The sequence below is a fragment of the Betta splendens genome, chromosome 10 (assembly GCF_900634795.4).
Source record: "Betta splendens chromosome 10, fBetSpl5.4, whole genome shotgun sequence".
Classification (NCBI taxonomy): Eukaryota; Metazoa; Chordata; class Actinopteri; order Anabantiformes; family Osphronemidae; genus Betta; species Betta splendens.
In genome coordinates, this window is record NC_040890.2 from 12,061,021 (window position 1) to 12,080,308 (window position 19,288).

Here is a 19,288-nt window from a genome sequence, read left to right on the forward strand (position 1 = left end):
CCCTCACTCAGCCGTGCACTTTCACTCTTCTTCCTTCGTACTGTGTGACTTGGAATTCCTTCAACTGTGGCGGTTTTCAGTAAATCCATTTATGTTTGCCTCATACACAGAGGTTATAGTCTCTACCTGTCCCAGGTCCAAAAAGCACTAGAGTAGATGGTATTTATAAATTAATCTCACTTTCACTCATGTTATATTATATTTTCAAATATGTTTGCATTCCAGGTAAGGGTCTTCTGCAAAAGTGCAAATCTATCAAAAAGGCCATAGGGTTTTAGAGCTTTCTACAAATGCATAAAAAACAGTTCGGTTTTGTTTCATCCTTGGTCTCCTCCGCAGCACCTGAACACCTACAAAAAAGAAGACGCTTAAAACATTTCTCATCATTATTACCAGCCCAAATTGGCACAGGAAATAGAGGTGCTACCTGATGTGGGCCCACAGTCCCTGTCTTTAAGGCCAAAGAATAAATGCTAAAGAGAAAAACAAAAAAAGGAACAAAAACTAAACGAACACAAGGGGTTTAATCAACATATAAAAGACAGAGAGAGAGAGAGAACATATACCAAAGTTAATATGTTTCTAGACAGTGCATCACATTCTATCCTGCTGAGCTTTAACTTGTCAAGTCATGGTTTAAGTTGATCAGTCTCAACACAAAGTTTTATTAAATGCATTTGAATTATAGAAAATTTGAAAGTATACCTTTTCTTCTATTTCCTTTATTTGTCTCTTTTGCATGTCAAGCCTGTCCTCCAGCTCTCTAATTCTCTGCAAGGCAAAGACAGAGATCGTTAAAACGGTCAAACAATATGGCCAAATTTCACAAAGACATGTTTTTATGTCCAAAAACAAACAGTTGTGCACTAGTTAAAGAGGCCATGATTGAACTGCTTCTCCTTCCCATAATGCCTTCTGTCTCCGTGGTTGCTGTGCTGCATAGGAAACAGCTGCCATGGCAACCAAAGACCAGATTGTGATCGGTTTAAGCGACTCCATCTTTGAGATTCTATATCTAATCACGTTATTCACTGACTCTGTATTTTCTTCTTGACACGGCAACTAAAATAATAAAGGGATTCTACAAATTCATATGAAAAAACACAAGCACAGGTGTTTGATTAAAGTGGTTGTAACCCTCTAAACACACACAATATACATTTTTATTTACAGCATAAGTAAGTTATATTTGATGAGATGTGGAATAATATCATTGAAATAAAACTGGAGGTGCTGTGCTTGTTAATGTAGTTCATGAATCAAGCCATGGGTGTAAAACTGCTGTGAGGACAGTGATGGGGAAGGATACTGAAGGAGTGAGGGATATCTAGACCACAATGATATGTACACAGACACAGACATGAAGCCATTCTCTCATCACTTCACTCTCACAGTTCTGCATATGCACAGGTCCAGTTATAGGTAGCACACAAAGGGATACTGCATCTTTTTTTATTAATAACGCCAGAGGTCAGACAGGTACCAGGGGGTCATACTGAGGGTAGGCAGGAGTAGAAACCTGACTTAAGTCGTTGTAAGCCTTACCTGCTGGGCCTGCTGTAGGAGCTCCATGCGCTCCTGTAAGATCTGACTGTCATACTGCCGGCTCTGCCGGAGAATCTGACGCCGCAGTTTGTCCACGGCTAGCCTCAGCTCCTCCCTCTGCCTGTCTGTCAGCGACTCGGCCACCGCCTGGCATGCCGGCTGCTCCTGCTGCAGAGCGCTATACAGCGTGGCCTCCAGCTCCTCGATCCTCTGCACAGCCAGCCACATACACATGTAGGTACACACAAACACACACACACGCACGCACACACACACACACAGACGTGCACATGCACATGCAGAAACACACACAGGCATGCACAAGCACACACGGAGGTGCACACACAAACACACCACTGTGACCAGGGCGAACACTGTTCCACTTTATACTGTTCAGGCTTGAGCTTCACAGGGAAAATTCTGTAGCTCTGTCAAGTGAACTAGTGAACAGCTGATTCATCCGGAAAGTAACCATTAAAAAACAAGTCTCCACTAGCACAGTATAATGTGGGACTATAAACACAAACACCAACACTGAGCAAATCTACTGTATAGCGTGAATAGTTATAGACATAAATATAACAGAGTTTTATGAAGGGTGAGCTACAGTAAAGTTTTAATTTATATTTCCTGCACAGCCCAGTTTAGTAAAACCATTGTATTTGCTTTAAAAAGTTCATTGCTCATTTGTAAATTGTGCAAACAGGACATTAATGAAGACGTTAAAGGTTTATATGAGAGTAAATCATCGACTGGCCTTCTAGGACAATAAACCGGATTCATTTTCCCTGACTGTTCATAGAATTACCGCTTCAGTGATAAAAGATGCAGTATCCCGGAAATATGTGACATATTTTATGGAGCATTGCAATCATGATGTATAATGGGATCTCAAATGTATACAGTATGTGGCAGGTTGAAATGAAAGTTTTGCATCCCTACGTCCCTAAAACCAATTTATCTTTTGAGTCGATGTGTCTTCTAAACAACTTTGATTAGCACTGTAATAATGAATTTGTTAAGAAGGCTTCAATCTGAGCAGGTGCTGCACGTAAACCCCACTGCTTTAAGCTCCGTACCATATATGCCTGGTCCAAGGCCTGCTTCCTGTAGTCCAGCTCCTCCTCAAGGAATCCTTTCTGCTTACTAAACAGCTCCTGCAACAATACGCAGATCATATTACAACTGAGTGTGACAGGGCAATATATAGTGTGTAATGCACTGCTGCTGCATTTAAAGGCCTGTGTGAAGCAAAAACAGGTCAATTACACTAACATTAAGTTGAAAATTAAATAATTAGTAATAACTGTATATACAGTATGCAGTACAGTATATAAAATAACTTACTGTACCTTGTCATTTTCCAGATCAATCATCTTCTGTGTCAAAGCGGCCTCGGTGCTGTCTATTTGCTTCAGCCACTATGAAGGTGGAGGTTTAGGATTAAGGAGGAAACATGAAAGTGATGCAAGGTAAAACCTGGAATGTTTACAGTTAAGTTTTAAAATGACTATAATTTACAGTATTGTAATAGGAAAAATTAAAGGCTTATTGCAACGTGCGTCCACTGTGTGTCACTAAAAAGCTTTGTTTCACACTCACCTTTTCACACAGAGAGATCACGGTTCCGGCCTGGATCACAGCTACCTGCTCTTCATTTCTGAGATTCTAGAGAAAACGCAACAGACAGGCGTTGTCAGAAATTAGAAGTGACCATGTGGAATGAACAAAGTCCTCCCCAGTGCATGAACTTACCCCATTATCCCCCAAGATATCCAGTTTCTTCATCAGCTCAGGAATAATTACATCCTGTACAACGTTGGGCAAAACAAACACAGTATTAACTCTGAACACGAGAGGTTTAATGAGAGGTTTAATGAGAAGTGCTTCGTGAAGGTGCTTTAACCTTGACTCCCTCCTGGTGGCAGTAGATCTGCAGGGCACTGCTGCTGTTCTCAGGGAACGCAGACATGTGCAGGTTGAGGGCAGGAGATCTGCGCTCCCTCTCCTACAAGCAGCACACGGACATTAGTACTCATACGTACGTATCTGAAAGCACCATTTTATCAGATGAGCCCACAGTTTTTTCACTAGTAAAGGTTCATTGTACTGTATTATTGTACCTGTACCAGTGGTGAAGAGTCATACTGTATGACAGTACACGACACACAACAGGATACACAACGTGAAATGGGAGTGAATGTATGAGGGATTTACTTACATGACACTGAAAACATGGACAGGATCTGCCAAAATGAGGGAGGTGGAAACTCATGGATTTAAATAGGAAACCAATCCAAAAGGGAGTTTAAATACACATGCTGAAACTCTGTCCACATCAATTCAAAGGCAAGCGATAGTGAACTTCATTTGTAATATGGAATGCATTTAAAGGTTCGTGTAACTTACTGCATTTCTCCTATACATAATAGTAATCCACTATTTACACTATACTATTACAGTTTTCTTGACTCTCCCTTAACATTGGGTGTTGTCCCACAGAACACAAAAAGGAAAACATGCGAGTAAAATGAGAGACAAAATAAAAAGGATGGGAATGGATGTGAACTTAAATATATTTTTATTCAAATAATAATTATAATCATCTTAACAGTTTTCCAATGACAAAATGTTCCAGTTGACTGGAGGGGGGTTACGCACAGCTGCCATGCAAAACAAAGGAGCACAGGGAACAAAGGGAACTTGGGTGTACTGTATGATCATGAGAGTGAACAGTCTGTCTGTCTGTCTGTCTGTCTGTCTGTCTGTCTGTCTGTCTGTCTGTCTGTCTGTCTGTCGGGTGAGTCACTGTATGTAGGTCTTGCGCCTGGAGCTCAGATTGTTGTTGTCGCCTCCTGGTGACAGTTTGGCGTTAGTGCAGTCTCTTACTTCCAGTTCTAGCACCCTGAACTCCAGCAGCTCGTTCTGGTCCCGGGCATCCTGGACTTCAGCCTGCAGCCGCGACTGGGCCTGCTGCAACACACCGATCTAAACACAAACACAGTTAGACTGAATTAACAGTTTGCTATGTTTTACAGTGCATTGTGAAAAAAACATCTACTGATATACAGCTGTATAGTGAACTGATACACTTTACCTTCTCATGAAGTTCCTGGTTGGTCCTGAGCAAGTACTGCTTTTCCTCTACCCACTTCGAATCCTGCCATGACAACCAAACACAACATCAGCAAATAATGACACTAGTATGAAAAGGAGATGAAGGAAATGAGCCCTAGCAACGAGATACATGACACAACAAACCAGTTAAATCAACCAACTCAAAGCTTGCAGAAAAAACACTGATCAACAAACAATGCATGAAAATATTACACAGACACCAACAGACAGGAGCATAGTAGCAGTAATACAAGTTTATTCATCCAGAAAAATAAAGCCCAGTCCCGAGACAACAGAAGCACAAGTGCTGCGTTCAGAGTAAAAGGTCCACAGGAACAGAATAAAAGAGCTGCAAATCAAGTCAACTGGATCAAGCCACAGCTGAGGAGGCAACATGCAGTAATGACAAATAAATATAACAAAGAAAAACTGAAGAACACATAGAGATACTAACAGAAGTGACATGAACCCGTAAGATTTTAGTTCACTGCATTTATGGCTCACATTCATGAAGGCGACTTCTGGCAAAATAACTAAAGATGCTCTTCTACACATCCAATGGTTTGGATTCATTCACACACCAGAATTTTCATGATGACTTATGCACATTTTAAATTGACTAAATCTAACTATCTAAACCAAAATGACTGGTTAAATGCCTTCGTGTCAACAGGAGAGACAGACAGTATGGCAGAGCATGCAGGCACAGAACTGTGACATCATGCATGCAGGAAGTGACGTCACAGGATTGTGCGGCAGACGTGGTCGGCATAGCGCCAGCCCAAGAACAGAGCAGCCAGACAGACATGCAGGAGTGCCAGCGAGAGCAGGACCAGAGAGCCTCTGCCCCCGTCCCACGCCTTTGTTACCTGCCCCCTCTCGGCCAGGGCCTTTTCTAGATCCATGATCTTGGCCTGGCAGCTGCTAAGCTCCAGCTGCAGCTGTTCACGTGTCTGTGAATGAAAGGTGATGAGACGATCAGTGATCGATAGTTAATTTCGTTGGTTGTAGTAAGAGTAACTTTAGCAAAGTTGTAAACACAATACAATGAACTACAGAAGCTGTACAAACCCTGGCCTCCCTCTCGGCATCCAGGGAGCCTCCAGTCTGTTCCTGAAGGAGGGCGTAGGCCCGCTGAAGAGCCTGGTATTCTCTGGTGAGCTGACGGAAACGAAGCTCTGACTCTTCACGGGAAACACTCTGTAGTGTCAAAAGGGAACAGGGTCGTGTCATCTGTATACTGTATTCACGCCAGGCATCTCTCAGCTTCTCACTTCATTATGCTACAGGTAATAATTTCCTTACCTCTTCCAAATCTTCCTCTGGAGTTGCAGGTGTGCGGTCAGTGAGGTCAGTGTTATAGGATGTGAGAGAAGAGGTCTCGGAGTCTATCGACTCCTCATCAAATCCAAAATATGTCTCCACAACATGCCTCTGTAGACAGGAGAACAAAAACCAACACACACACTCGTAAATGAAGCTGATATTAAATATTATATATAGCAAATATTATACCAAAAAAGGAAAAAGCTTCCATTTAAATACAGTCTGGGATCATTTTACCAACATTCTTCACCTTGTCAAAATCTATATATTCTGTCATCAAGTCTGAGTTTTCGCTTCTTCATGATTATTTATTATTCCAAACCTCATTGAGTCCTTACCATCATGTTTATAAGTCATCTCCTGGCAACCAGAGAAGTAGAGGCAGACCAGGGCACACAGGCAAATGAAGGAAGAGAAGTAGAGGACGAGGAGGATGTATTCCGTCATATTGCAACCCAACCGATAAAAACGAGACAAAACTAAATCCCTGAAAATCTGATCTATGGCTGTGATGTCCAAAAGCCACAAATGTCCTCAGCCACAATCTCTCAATGAAGAGTCAATAGTAAAGCAACTGCAAAAACCGAGTACTTAATTTGGTTCTTGCAACTCTGCATCGAGTTTCCAAAGAATAAAGAAAATTTCCAGGTACTCAAACACTGCTGCTGTGTCACCTACCAACGTGACTAACTGGCTTCGAACAAAGACAGTTATGTGTCAGGCACCTACAAACTCCTCCTCTTAGCAACATGACAGAAAATAAAATCTCCTGTGACGCAATGGCTCTCATACACATGCCAAAATACATACATACCAGATATTTCACTTCACTTCACTTCCCAATAACATGAGTTACTGTAGACATCAGTCCATTCTTTTCTCTCTTTATCGACACGAGGAGGCGCATATGAAAGACACAAACTCCTGCTCACACACTAACCTTGCAATTCTTCTGAGGAATGTATGGATAGTTTCATACAACCAAAACATAAAATGAAGCTACCCAAGATCCAGAAAAACTGGGTATTCTGTGCGTGTGTAAATGCTTAATGCAGGACTGTGTGTGCAGTTTGAAGCTCATTATGGCCTCTTGGGTCCAATTAAACTCAAAACACATACACTTCACTGAAAACAGCACTTAAGGATCAGTCAAGGGTAGCTGCTTAGTTACACACCACTGGATTATCAGAGGACAGTCTGTAAACTTACTTTTGACAGTTTGAATGGTTTCCTCTTGGTCTTTTTGCTCATCACCAATCGGTCACGTTCCTAGGGGTCAAATAAACAACATCAACACTGGCTTTCTGAGCTGTACTGGCCATGAACATGCTCTGATTTAAAAAGATATGGACATATCTTTATTATTACTGTAGATCATTTTATACACGGTGAAGATATTTATATTTGCTGGAACATAATCTGACATGTTGCGAGAAAAAAATTACATAATGTAATAAAAGTGATATGCAGAGTTCAAGAGAAAAGGTTACAGAGACCTTTTGTGGAAAAAAAATTAATGCATTAATTTAAACGTAATCTAATTGTTATAGTAAATTGTCATGTCAAATGGGACCTTCTAGAAGACCCTGTTGTATTTAAGCAGGTAAAACCCTTTAGAAATGATAAATACTACAGGTATCTGACAGTGACTAAAAGCTGACCTGCATGAGCTCATCAATGATGCCGCGTTGCTCAGCAACCTGCAGCTTGAGGAACTCCACCTCCTGCTCTTCGTGGGCATGGCTCAGGTCTGTCAGGGAGCTGGGCCGCTTCAGCTGTGGCTGAATGAGTTGTTGCTGTGAGGGTGGTCGAGGGGAGGAGGCTTTCTCTTTCTGAGGAAGAGAAGAAGCCCAACAGGGAGATTCTAGTAGGAAATTATTACTTCATGCTTTTCCTCTAATGGCCACTAGAGGTCCTGCCTTAGTTTTTTAAAAACGTCTTAGTGACACCAAAGTGAAAGCACAATATCTTTTCTTCTACACATTCAAATGAAAACACAGTCGATGTTCTACTAATGATTGGATTTAGGTTCAACTGGGAATAAAACAATAGAGCAGAGGTGAAACACAGGCTAGTTTCTCACCATCTCAGCGTTCTCCCTGCTCACGGTCTTAAGCTTCTCCTCCATCCGCTGCAGCGTCTGCAGAAGGTCATCGTTCTTTTTGGACAGGCGCTTGTTCTTCTCAAACATGGGCTTCATCTGGCTCTCTGCCTCTCGCACCCGCTTCAACTGGTCAGAGGAAGGAAACGGGGGAAGGGATAACGCTGGAATTTCTGTGTGCAAGGAGCAATACTTAAGGCGAAACCAAAACAACCTTCACATGGTTCTAGTGTGTACGCCCTATGTGTGATCATTTGCATGCCTACTATCACAGCTTGTATGTGCTTCTGCGTGTGTGTTCCTCACTAGTTCATTCCTCTCGTCGGCCAGCAGTGCATTTCTGTCCTCCAGCTTTCTGATCACAGAGTGAAGCTCTGCGATCTTCAGCTGGAACCTCCTGATGTCACGCTCCTCGGTGTCCTGTTGAGCAGGGGGTAGAGGAGAGGAGGAGGAAGGTAAAAACTAAAAACAGGAGAACATGGAGGCAGACGGGCAGGTAGCAGAGGCGGACGGGAAAGAGAAGGTGATGGAATGAGAACCTGAATGTGCAGTTTCCACCACTGGCAACAGGACTGATGATAAATGGTACATGTAAACATGTAAAACAGATATTAGTGCACACAGCAGGTTTGGTTACCTGGTTGTTGAGAAGATCTGGGTTGTCGCCCAGGCCAGGCATGACTTCCCTCTTGGGGCTGCCGTGGTTGTACCTCTCAGCCTCCCGTACCTGGCCCAGCTGCTCATCCAGAGCTTCCTTCTGGAGCTGCAGTTTCTGGGCGTAGCCGGCCTGCACGCCGAGCTCTCTCTCCAGAGCACCCACCACGCGGTTCTTCGCCTTCAACTCATCCATCTGCGAGACAGACGAACAAGAGCATTTGGTGAACAAAGCCTGTCAATCCGGAGGAGAAAAACAGAAAGCAGGCGGAAAACACGTTCATCCATTCATTTCCCTTCACCACTAATGTGCCAGTTTCCAGTTTATGGTTGTTTTTTAATCTTAGTTAGCACAATCTTATGCCTACATTCTAACTAGATGTTAGAGCTGTCTGGCATTCCTTTGCTATTTTATTTTAACCCCCTGGTATTTCCTGCCCTCCATTAATCATCCATGCTTTATGGCTTTACCACTTTGCCACAAACAAAAATGCCTGCTGTTGCAGCCCCACTGTTCTGTATCTATTAGAGTTAATAAGTAACAGCGGCAGGTATGCAGACTTCATTTTGCAGATAAGCGCCACATGGTGAGATACTGTAGGCTAATGTAGACAGTGCAGCAATTAGCCTCCAACGTGCATGCAAAACCAATGAGATAAACCCTGAGCTCAACTTCAGGAGCAGGAAAACAGGTGAGATACAGACGTAGTGATATCTGAATGGGATCAGCACAGACAAGGGCTATGAAAGTGTACAGTTGCTGAGGACAGTGTGTTTTTAATGGGATTGTGGGATTGTGTACTCAGCTTCAACACAATGTACGTAAATTGGATATATCATGTATTGAGCTACACTGAATGTAGTGTTGCAGAGTATGTCTTCTCTCTCTGAGCTCACCAGGCGACGGATGTCTTTCTCACAGTCGCGTTTGATGCGATGCACCTCATCCTGGTGCTGTTGGTACGCCGTGCGGAGATCCGCTGCTTTGGCTTTATCCGCTTGCACGGCGTTGGCGAGCGCCTCCTCTGCCTGTTTCCTGGCTGTCTTCTGTTCCTGGATCTAGACATGCATGCATGAAAACATTAATGAACACAAAAACAAAACCATAAAGACTCCATTTGTAAACACGCAACCTGACTTATTACACAGTTGCAATAATAGATGCCCCATTTGTCTGGAAGAGCGACAGTAAAACAATAGCTTGGCAATGGGTTTTTCCTCCCTGCTTCCTGTTTTTCAGGAGAAAATTTCCAAAGGTTTACTCAGCCCTACATAGGAACTGAACACAGGTATGCACGCTATAAATACATACACTCATGACTTCAGCATTACATCTTTACAGAAACTATGAACATGTAGTTTTTTCAGATAATATCTTTAGTCCCAGCGCACAGTAAAACACCAAAACAGCCACCAGAACGGCTGATGTTAATTTGCATGGGTTTCAAATGTTGATGTGTGTCCATTGGAATAGTAGTACCATATATTGCACAATAAGCGAATGCTTATGGGATCATACCTCCTGCTGCAGCTTTAGCCTCTCCCCATCAAAGGCCCTCCTGGCCTCCTCCCTCGCCTCTGCAAGAAGGGCATTTTTGAGCTTGTCAGCTGCTCCGTCCCTCAGCGCGTTTACAAGCCCCTGAAGCCTCTGAACTTCAGCATCCCGGATCTTGATGGCCCGCGCCAGCTCAACGTCGTGCTGCCTCGCCAGCGCCTCGCGAGCGGCCGCGATCTCGCGGAGCTTCTCTTCGTGCAGCTTGGCACGCAGGTCGGTGATGGCCACGGCATGCTTGTGCTGTTCAAGCTCCCGAGCCTGCCGCTGCTCCTGGAGCCGCTCCCGCAGCTTGCATACCTGGAACAAAGTAATACAAAACAACCTGTTGATGCAATGAATACCATCAGCCACCAGCGTTCATCCATTTGTCTTGTCTGTGTGTAGCCCGCGGAAGATATATTTATTAGACCGTGCTTTAAATCCCTGCAACTGCTGATTTATTTCCCACACACAGTAACTACTGCACAGTAACATTTCATTATGACATTCTCATCTCATATCAGTCAATACTAAATTTTATTTACTGTTGCCAGTCACAAAAAAAGCAGAAAGGGGCACATAGAAGTTGTTTGTGTACACAAATCCATCTTAAAACCCACTGCCTTGTACATTGGTGTGAGTGCTACAGTGCTGAATATGTACAATGCTGATAGAGGGGTTTTTACAGGAAGTCATTCTTCTGCCTCTAGTGTAATGATCTATCCGAGGACTTCTTATTGTCACTGTCATCACTTTTTGATCCAAGGTCTCCATTTCCTCCCCCCCTCCACCTCACCTTTCCCCTCTCCTGCTGCAGCTCAATTTGGATGTCCATGATTTTGCTCCTCAGCTCTTCATTGGTGGCCTGCACGGGGTCAGCCATCACCTCCGATCTCTCAGGCTTCCTTCCCTTTTTAAGGGGTGGTGCCGCCGGTGGGGTGGTTGATGACATAGCACTCTGGCCGCCCAATCACGATGGACATAGAGTGCCAGGTGTGGCAAAATGGAGGAGTCAGTCCCTACTCCTCCTCCCTGCAAGGCGCTGCATCATCATCATCATCATCATCATCATCTTCACCACGGTCTACATTGTTGCTGGAAGATGCAGAGATCCTGTTTACGGAGAAAGATATACGAATATAGAGAAAAGACAGCAAAGATCAATCAGTGAAAAAAAAATCTAAATTACTCAACAAACAACAGGACATACGGTGCACTACAGCCTGGGGATAACTGGCTATTTTTGGGACACTCTGCTCTGTCACCTTAGTCTTTCTATTATCTACCATTTATCATCACCTTCTTCCAGTCCCTGGGCTCTCCTTAGAAGCTTCACAGTGCATAACAATGTGTCTGGCCAACACAGTTACAGTCCCTGGCCTCCAGCTCCTGGACCTGGCTGTCTTTCTCTGGACTATTAACGTTATCCTTTAGCTTGATAACATTGTTCTTTCCACAGATTACATAATACAGTAATTTCCTGCAAATACACTGAGTAGAATGGGTGAACTCAGTTTAACCCCAACAGAAAATATAATGACAGGTAATATTGTAGCAATCAATATACAAACAAATGCAAATACAGAACTATATTAAGTAAAATCCAGTTTAATCTCTACTGCTCCTAGTTTCCACTATGAAGATGGGCTGCAATCATGTTGGCTAATGTAGATTTTGCTATGTTTTATTCTGCACGTGTCATTACAATGACACACATTCACTGGACTCTTCCACTCACTTTCAGGAATGAACTGTAACCTAGTAACCTTCCACGCTTTCTGCTGACTATAAAATAAATAATGCAACACTGAGGAGAGCTGAGGCATTTAGACCACGGGCATCTCCATCATTTTCTACGCACACACACCACCAAATATTTATACAACATACACAGATGGCAGAAAGAGTTACCAAGGCAACCTTGCACTCAAAAAATCTATTCTGCTCATGATCATGGGCAGGGCAGTCTCATGAAGCAGACGGATACATGGTGCACATGCGAAAAATGACAAAACAATCACGCAACGTACAGAAGCTGCACCTCTAAAAACAAACACATAAAAAACAGACAGCTTTATTATCTGGTCCACGCTCTGCGCCAAGGTTGACTGAGAAACTACATGAGATGCTTTAATGCTGGAGGGCAAAAAAGATTTTTACACAACATGCACAGTCAGTCGCTGGGAACCAGTGGAGATGGGAAGAAAGGAGTGTGCTGAGAGAAAAGAGCGGGGGCAAAAAAAAAAGACACCAGATCTCGACCAGAGAAATGAGCGCTCAACCGCCTCCCTCGGCTCATCTTACATGCTCTAACCTCTCCACATCCCTCCACCCCCACTTGCTGGCATGGCGGCGTTTCTGAGCAGAGGCAAGCAGCGATCTCACGCTCATTCACAGAGACAGAAAGAAAGCGACGGTGAGAACGCTCATTCAAACGCCGAGAGCAGCGACACGAGCACGCGTTCTAATCTGGCTAAAGGAAAATGAGTAGCGACAGACACGGCAGACAGCTATTCATTCAGTCACTACGCTTACTCACAGCAATAACAAAAACGTGTTTATCTGGTGAATGTGAGACATTCCCAAGAACGTTTACGGCGAGTTGCCAATACAATTTGCAAAATCGAACATGTTTCCTGCACACTTTCCACTGTGCCACTGTTTTCAGCATGTCCATGCTTGTCTGTGTCGTTATCAGGGACCAGGTGCATCTAAGCAGAACTAGCTAAGAGGCATGAGGTACGGTATCATTTGTTCTTCTTTCTCAAAGACGTAGGTGTGAGTGAACATCTGACCAACATCTGGATGTATCATCATGACTTTGAATGCTAGCTTTACGACAGACACACTTTAGGACACAGCTACTCCATTTGTCTGCATCACTACAAACTACTGGTCTTAAATACTTCATATACTGTATATTTCACAGGCTCAGATTTGACTTGAGACCAAGATGTGTACTGGCACAAAGATATATAATTATGAACTCAAAGTGGCAGCTATTAGCTCTCTTGGAAACTTTATACTGAAGTTGATGGAAAAACATGTTTTTTGGGAAACTGGAATGAAAAAAAGCCATCAAGCAACTTTAATGGTCACGGATGCACACAAAATCCAGTCATCCAGATCTTGTATAGCAGATAGTCACAAATGTGATTGATCAAGCAATTCAAACAGGAACAGTACTTTAGGTGACGAAAACAGCAATTTAATGTTTCACTTCATGGTCTTTTTTAAAGGCAACGCAGTGGATGCAGCACTGAAACACACAAAGAACTTTAATTACTTAAAGGCAACAACACACGAGTTTCACATTTAAGCTAATCACTGTGACATCTGACCTCTCTGCAAAGTTACTCTATCAGCGGCAGCACAGCACAGGATTTGTAAAACAGCACAGCCACTTCCACTCGCTCATGTTGTAATCATAACTCTTTCAAAACAGGCTAAAAAAACATAGAGGTTCTTCTTTTCTCCTCTTCTTTGGTCTTAGATTACAACAGCTGGTTGGTAGCTGAGAAATTAAATGTAGTATATCATAACATTTTGTTAAAGATTTTGGTAAAAAGACAAACTGCGGACGCTAGAACTCAGCTCAGCGAGTATGATGCAAGTGTGATGCCTAAACAATTACAGTGGAAACTCAGTGGAAACAACCGGAGTTTCACAACAAAACACCCTGAAACACAGACGGCCACAACAAGTTGAAGTCATATAAACATAAAACCTGAGGGATTACAAAGCAAGTAAAGTTAGTTGTGACTGAATAACAGCTCAGATTTATAAAAACATTGAGAATAAACATTGTTTGATATCATAAGAATATATGTGCAATAAAAAAATACTATTGCAAAACCAAATGACAGCATCTGCTCTCGGGAGTCTTCTATCGAGTTCTTGTCCAACATATAACAGATAAAAGTGCAGCAACCACTCAGACACGAATACAAATCATACCCTGTATTAAATACTTAGACAGCTGTCTCATCATTCTGACGTCACAATCCAATACGTTTTTAGATTTCTTACAGCACTGTAATGCATTGACACATTCCTTAAATGAATATATTTACTATATATGATAGATTCAGTCAGTTACATTAGTGTTGTTTAAGCCCCAAAACATTGTTGCAAAGAGTTTCTGCTCTACCTTTATGAAAGTTGTTTTTCCTTCCACAACGTTTTATCAGAGACTTGCCAATTCATCACACTTCACAACCTCAATCAAGCCTTCTGTATGTTAATTAAAACAAGAAGGCTGCGGTGCTTTCACAGCACAACATCTGTGAACTATTTCCGACAGAAAATGGGTTTGGAAGCCAAACAACTTGGGGAAACCACTGGGGAGGTAGCCAGAGCAGCTCAGATCAGCTCAGGATGGCTGCGGTTGATGACAGGCTGCAGTGAAGCCCTGCTGCAGGTGAAGTTAGCCTTCATTGCCCCAGCAAGGTGGGATTAACAGGTTAAGCATCAAACTGCCGGTCACTCCGAGATATCTAGTGAAGACCCCAATAATACAAATAGTACCCCCCCCATCAATAAGAGAAGATGGGCACATTATGTCTTCATCGGTTGCCTGTAGAACATAATATTTAATGTAAAGAGTGAGACAGTGGGTTAAAAATGATGTGGCAAAGTACAAAATGTTGACTAGGCAGATGTCTACATTACTTAAAGTTAACCATCTCATTAACAACCTACAGATGGACCCCCTCGACGCCAGACCGCCCGCACACGTGTCACACATTAACTAGGCTTCAGTAAAAGGCGCAGGCCCAATAAATGCGTAAAAGAGCGGCAAACAAAGGCTGCTCACTTCAGGGTGTATGAAAATCAATAGTGAGGGTGAGGACAGAAGACGCCCTCCTGTTTATACTGCACACATGTGACAGTGGCTTGTAGAATTACTGCGTGCGCACAAATACACCTTCCCCTTGTAGTTTTAGCAGCACTATCAGGCTGTAGACTGTCAGAAAGTAAAGTGAGTGTATCTCTAGTCATTTGCACGTGCATATTAATACACAGCACACATATTAATTTACCTACACTCTGCATTGGAAGTGTATGCTCTTCTATATTTTAATGAATAGATTATAAATAGCAATTTCAATAAAGAGCCATACACTCGTGGGTATGTGTGGGCCACGGGGACTATGCTGGTAGCAGCACGTCATTTCAAGCGTCATGCTTAAGGAAGGACGCAGTATGAGAATGGATTATGAATGAAGAGTAAACCAGATAAATGAAAACATGAAACCACCAATGTCGGCATCAAACGCTGAGCAGATTAACACGGTGGAGGGTGGAGAGCATAGAAAACACAGCGGCCGCGTGTTTCTGCTCCGCAACGACGCACCGCGTGCATCAAAGTTCTGGCGGTCACGCCCTGAGCGGGCCCGGCACACAGACGCGGGTGTGCGGCACGTGTTCGCCGTCCACCGGGGCAGATTGAGGAGCCGCCCGCTACGGCAGCAGCCCCGTTACGACACGCAGCCCGACCCCCCCCCCCCCCCGTCGGCGATAACAGCACACGGGCTGGTGCGGCGTGGCACCGCTTTGGTGCGAGGGTATACGCTGTGGAGCCGGCACGGCTTAATGGGATGTGAGCGGCTGTCTAATGAGCTGTCAAACGGCGCATTAACGGGGCGAGCGCTACCGGCGCCCCGGCAACCACACCCCACGGCGACGGGCGCGTGGCCGCTGCAGCATCCTCCGGCCACAGAGGTCGGACGTCCTTGCACCCGGGCTGCGGGGCCACTTGTGTGTGTTGGTGTTTCTCTATGAACCCCTGACGTGCAGCATTTCCGCAGACTGACGCTACGGTCCGCGTTCCACCAGGGGCCTTCTTTTACCGCGCTGGCAAGCGAAGGGCCCCCCCGTTAGTGTGATGACAGCACCGCCGGGCTGCACGCTTCCCCTCCCGGTTCGCAGGCAGAGCCGACGCACGGACGCGTCGTGCGGCCGAACAAACAGATTCTCACGCCTGTCTGGCTCGGTACTGACTCGGGGCAACGTCAGCCCGGACTCGCACGGTAACCCACATATGATGGATCCCTGCACCGTTAAGGGGAGATGCCGTGTCCGCCTGTCAGGGGTCCAGAGACCCGCGTCGCTCCGCCGCGGATAAACTCACCTGAAATGGACGGTCCGGCGGAGACAAGTGGCCTGATGCTGGGTCGCCGCCGCTCGGCTGTGCTTCACATCCAGGAAGAGAGGCTGGGCTTGAAGCTGCTCGACCAACTAACTGCTAACTGCTAACGGCCACCATTTACAACTTTGTTCCTCGCGCATTTTCCAGCAATTAGCACCGGGGCTGAAGTTGTATTTCCCCTGATGTCATGCTCTACTTAGCCACGGACTGGATCCCGCTCCGGCTGCTCCCGCCGCTCGCGCGCTGCACATTGATACTTTTGCTCCACGCCCACACGCACGTTCTTAGGCGCACGAGCGACGTCATACATGCCTTTACATTTTATTCACGGGAGGAAATAAATAAATAAATAAATGAATGTCATGGAACGGCTTCGACGTGGGGGAGGGAAAAAAAAGCCGGGCGGGCGTCGCCGGCAGCGTGATAGAAGCGCGACACCTGACTGCGTGTTCAAGAATGACACCGCGCGCGCTAAATGCGTGGACACGCAGACGGTGCGCGAGCAACGTGCGCCGTCAGTGCGTACAGTGGCAGACACCAACACCCCACGAGCCAGTTACCACGGGATGTATCTATGGGTGGATTTCTATAATATTTGATTTCTCGCGATGTTTACGATAAGAGTCGTGTCAATAACGAATCAAAATGAATCACTTATGATTATAAATAAAATTATAAATATTATCCCAATGAGGACTTTGATCATAAATAGAAGATTTCTCTGTGATCTTATTTATCATTTGTATCAAATCACATGCAAGACTAAACTTGCACAAGCATCTTTATTTAATTTGAGTCACCAGATTATTTATGGAAGCTATAAATATTGTTTTAACATTACTGTACTATGCATTCTGTACTGCATTCTTGTGTGTTTAGCCTAAATAGCATCATAAGCTAAACAACTGTTGGCTAATAAATGTTAATAGTGACATTTTTCAATCTTTAGATTATTTGGATTGGATGAGATGAGTACTTAATTCATCCCAGAGGGAAATGCACACATTATAATAATATAATGATGATAACAAATACTAACACATTTTTTACAAGAGCTAGTTATGTACTGTTAAGGCATTTGTACCACAGGCGTCTAAGTTGAGTATTTTGAGTACAATATGACTTGCCAAATCATAAAAGTAGGTGAAATAATCTGACAGCATCACAGTGGTGTGAGCCCGGTGTGACCCAGATTCGGGAGGATGCATTACTTACGCACAGCTGCTTGGCTCTGCCTCTCCACACTGTGTCTGCCTGTCTGCCATTCACGAGCAACAACACACAGTTCATCTCAGCTCTCTGCAGCTGCAACATATGCAGCCTATTGCTGCAGGGCAGTTTGGGCCAGAGGAAGTCAGAGCACACAGTCATGGATGAGGTTCAGTTGTGTTTCTCGTCTCCTTTTTCTTTAGTAGTGGCCGGTCAGTCACCCAGAACCGAGGTTCCAGTGGGTACTTTTCCAAATTGTTAAGGCTTGTGCTATTTTAACAATTTTAGAGTGAGATGAAGCAGATGTGTGAGTTTTTGTTAGTAATCATCATCCTATTAAAATCTGTTTTTGTGCCATTGTCCATATGTTGTACATACATTGGCTATTTTCTAATTAACTATTTCAATATTTGCAGCCATCTATATTGAAGAAACTGTGCAGTAGCAGTGATAATAGCAGATATAGTCAGCCAGTCGATTTCTAGTTTTTGGCCCAGTAATGAGGAACACATGTGGGGAGCCACGGGTTTTATTAACTTAACATAATCGTCCTAGGTTTTCAGCGTAACCATGACAGCTGTCCATAATAAGCTTAGCATATTCATGACAACTGACAGATTAAACATATTACAGGTTTCAGAAAGTGCCTTTGTGTTCAAATGGAACCAGAAAATCAAATGAGGAATCCACCTAGCTAATAAGGTACCTGCCATCTGTAATAGGATTTAGAGGACACAGGCACGTACACACGCTCACATTAGATACTGTGCAAGCAACATTTGAAGCCAGTTAACAATCTGACCTATTTTCCACAATCTTAACCCAAGTCCCCCGTCTGGAGCGCTCATGGTGACGTTTCTCTTTCATATGAAGGCAATTAGGCTTCTCAGGCATGACTCACCACCGTTAGCCACTAAAAAAGTCTGACATTGATATTCCATATCCATCCCCAAAACCTTCACATGACATAAACATAACAACATAACGACCTCATTACCCCTTAATCCACATGTGTTTAACTTTTACATGCAATGCGTGTGTTTAAATGCTGGAGTTGAATGTTTAATTAGAAGTTCCAATACTTCTCTCTGCAAACTCAATGATCCTGCCCACACCCTGAATCATAACACTGGCCACAAAGCGTATGACTCAGCTGAGAAAGTTACAGCCTTGTGTTAACATTAGTGCCAGTGGCTAAAACAGTCTAAATAATTGTACTGCATAATTGGACATTTGCAACCTGAGCTTCAGGCAATATTTTGATATCTTTGATGATGAAGCTTTTGTTTTTATGGATTATGAATGACAATTTTCTCTAAGATGCAAATATTTCCAGTGTCTAAATTATTGTATTTCCAGGGATTTAGAGGCAATGGGAGATTTCTTTTACTATTGTACTCCTGTTTCCTTGTTATATCTTCCTTCCACTCAAAATAGCAGTGAATTCATATAGGAACAGCTGGCAGCAGATAAGAGACCTAACTACAGGAAGGAGTTTCTCCCATTTGGGAGGTTTAACGGAAGTGTCAGAGACCTGAGCACAATAAAGATAAACTGAATTATTAAAAAATAGCTCATTGGCAAACTCCCTGTCTAAGCACTTGAAGACATTTCCTTTCTGCTACATCTAATTCAACATCCCTGTTGTTAT

General features: G+C 43.7%; 1 protein-coding gene across 5 annotated transcripts; it reads right to left on the bottom strand.

Moving 5' to 3' along the window:
* Nucleotides 1-211: 211 nt before the first annotated feature.
* Nucleotides 212-16,846, bottom strand: jakmip1 (janus kinase and microtubule interacting protein 1). Of its 5 annotated transcripts, none has more exons than XM_055512448.1 (23): nt 16,411-16,846; nt 11,074-11,390; nt 10,263-10,595; nt 9,641-9,802; nt 8,727-8,939; nt 8,396-8,551; nt 8,072-8,218; nt 7,650-7,820; nt 7,198-7,257; nt 5,968-6,096; nt 5,734-5,862; nt 5,532-5,615; nt 4,643-4,705; nt 4,435-4,533; nt 3,452-3,553; nt 3,301-3,354; nt 3,148-3,213; nt 2,898-2,966; nt 2,625-2,702; nt 1,546-1,755; nt 706-771; nt 428-473; nt 212-350 (listed from the first exon to the last, which is right to left on the bottom strand). In XM_055512448.1, the coding sequence occupies exons 2-23, from the start codon at nt 11,227-11,229 to the stop codon at nt 256-258; spliced, it is 2,688 nt and encodes an 895-aa protein (XP_055368423.1). In that variant the 5' UTR covers nt 11,230-11,390; nt 16,411-16,846; the 3' UTR covers nt 212-255. The 5 variants fall into 5 exon arrangements, with proteins under 5 accessions (XP_055368423.1, XP_055368424.1, XP_029021082.1 ...); XM_055512449.1 differs by having other exon boundaries at nt 428-504; nt 16,411-16,845; XM_029165249.3 differs by having other exon boundaries at nt 428-504; nt 8,396-8,509; nt 16,411-16,843.
* Between the last annotated feature and the right edge of the window lie 2,442 nt (nt 16,847-19,288).

Bases quoted from the DNA above. Each gene is read 5' to 3' on its own strand.
- jakmip1 (XM_055512448.1), bottom strand. From the start codon at position 11,229: ATGTCATCAACCACCCCACCGGCGGCACCACCCCTTAAAAAGGGAAGG. The intron at 3,355-3,451 runs GTTAAAGCACCT...AACGTTGTACAG, and splicing joins GCCACCAGGAGGGAGTCAAG to GATGTAATTATTCCTGAGCT. The intron at 2,703-2,897 runs GTACAGTAAGTT...GTATTGTTGCAG, and splicing joins TTGATCTGGAAAATGACAAG to GAGCTGTTTAGTAAGCAGAA.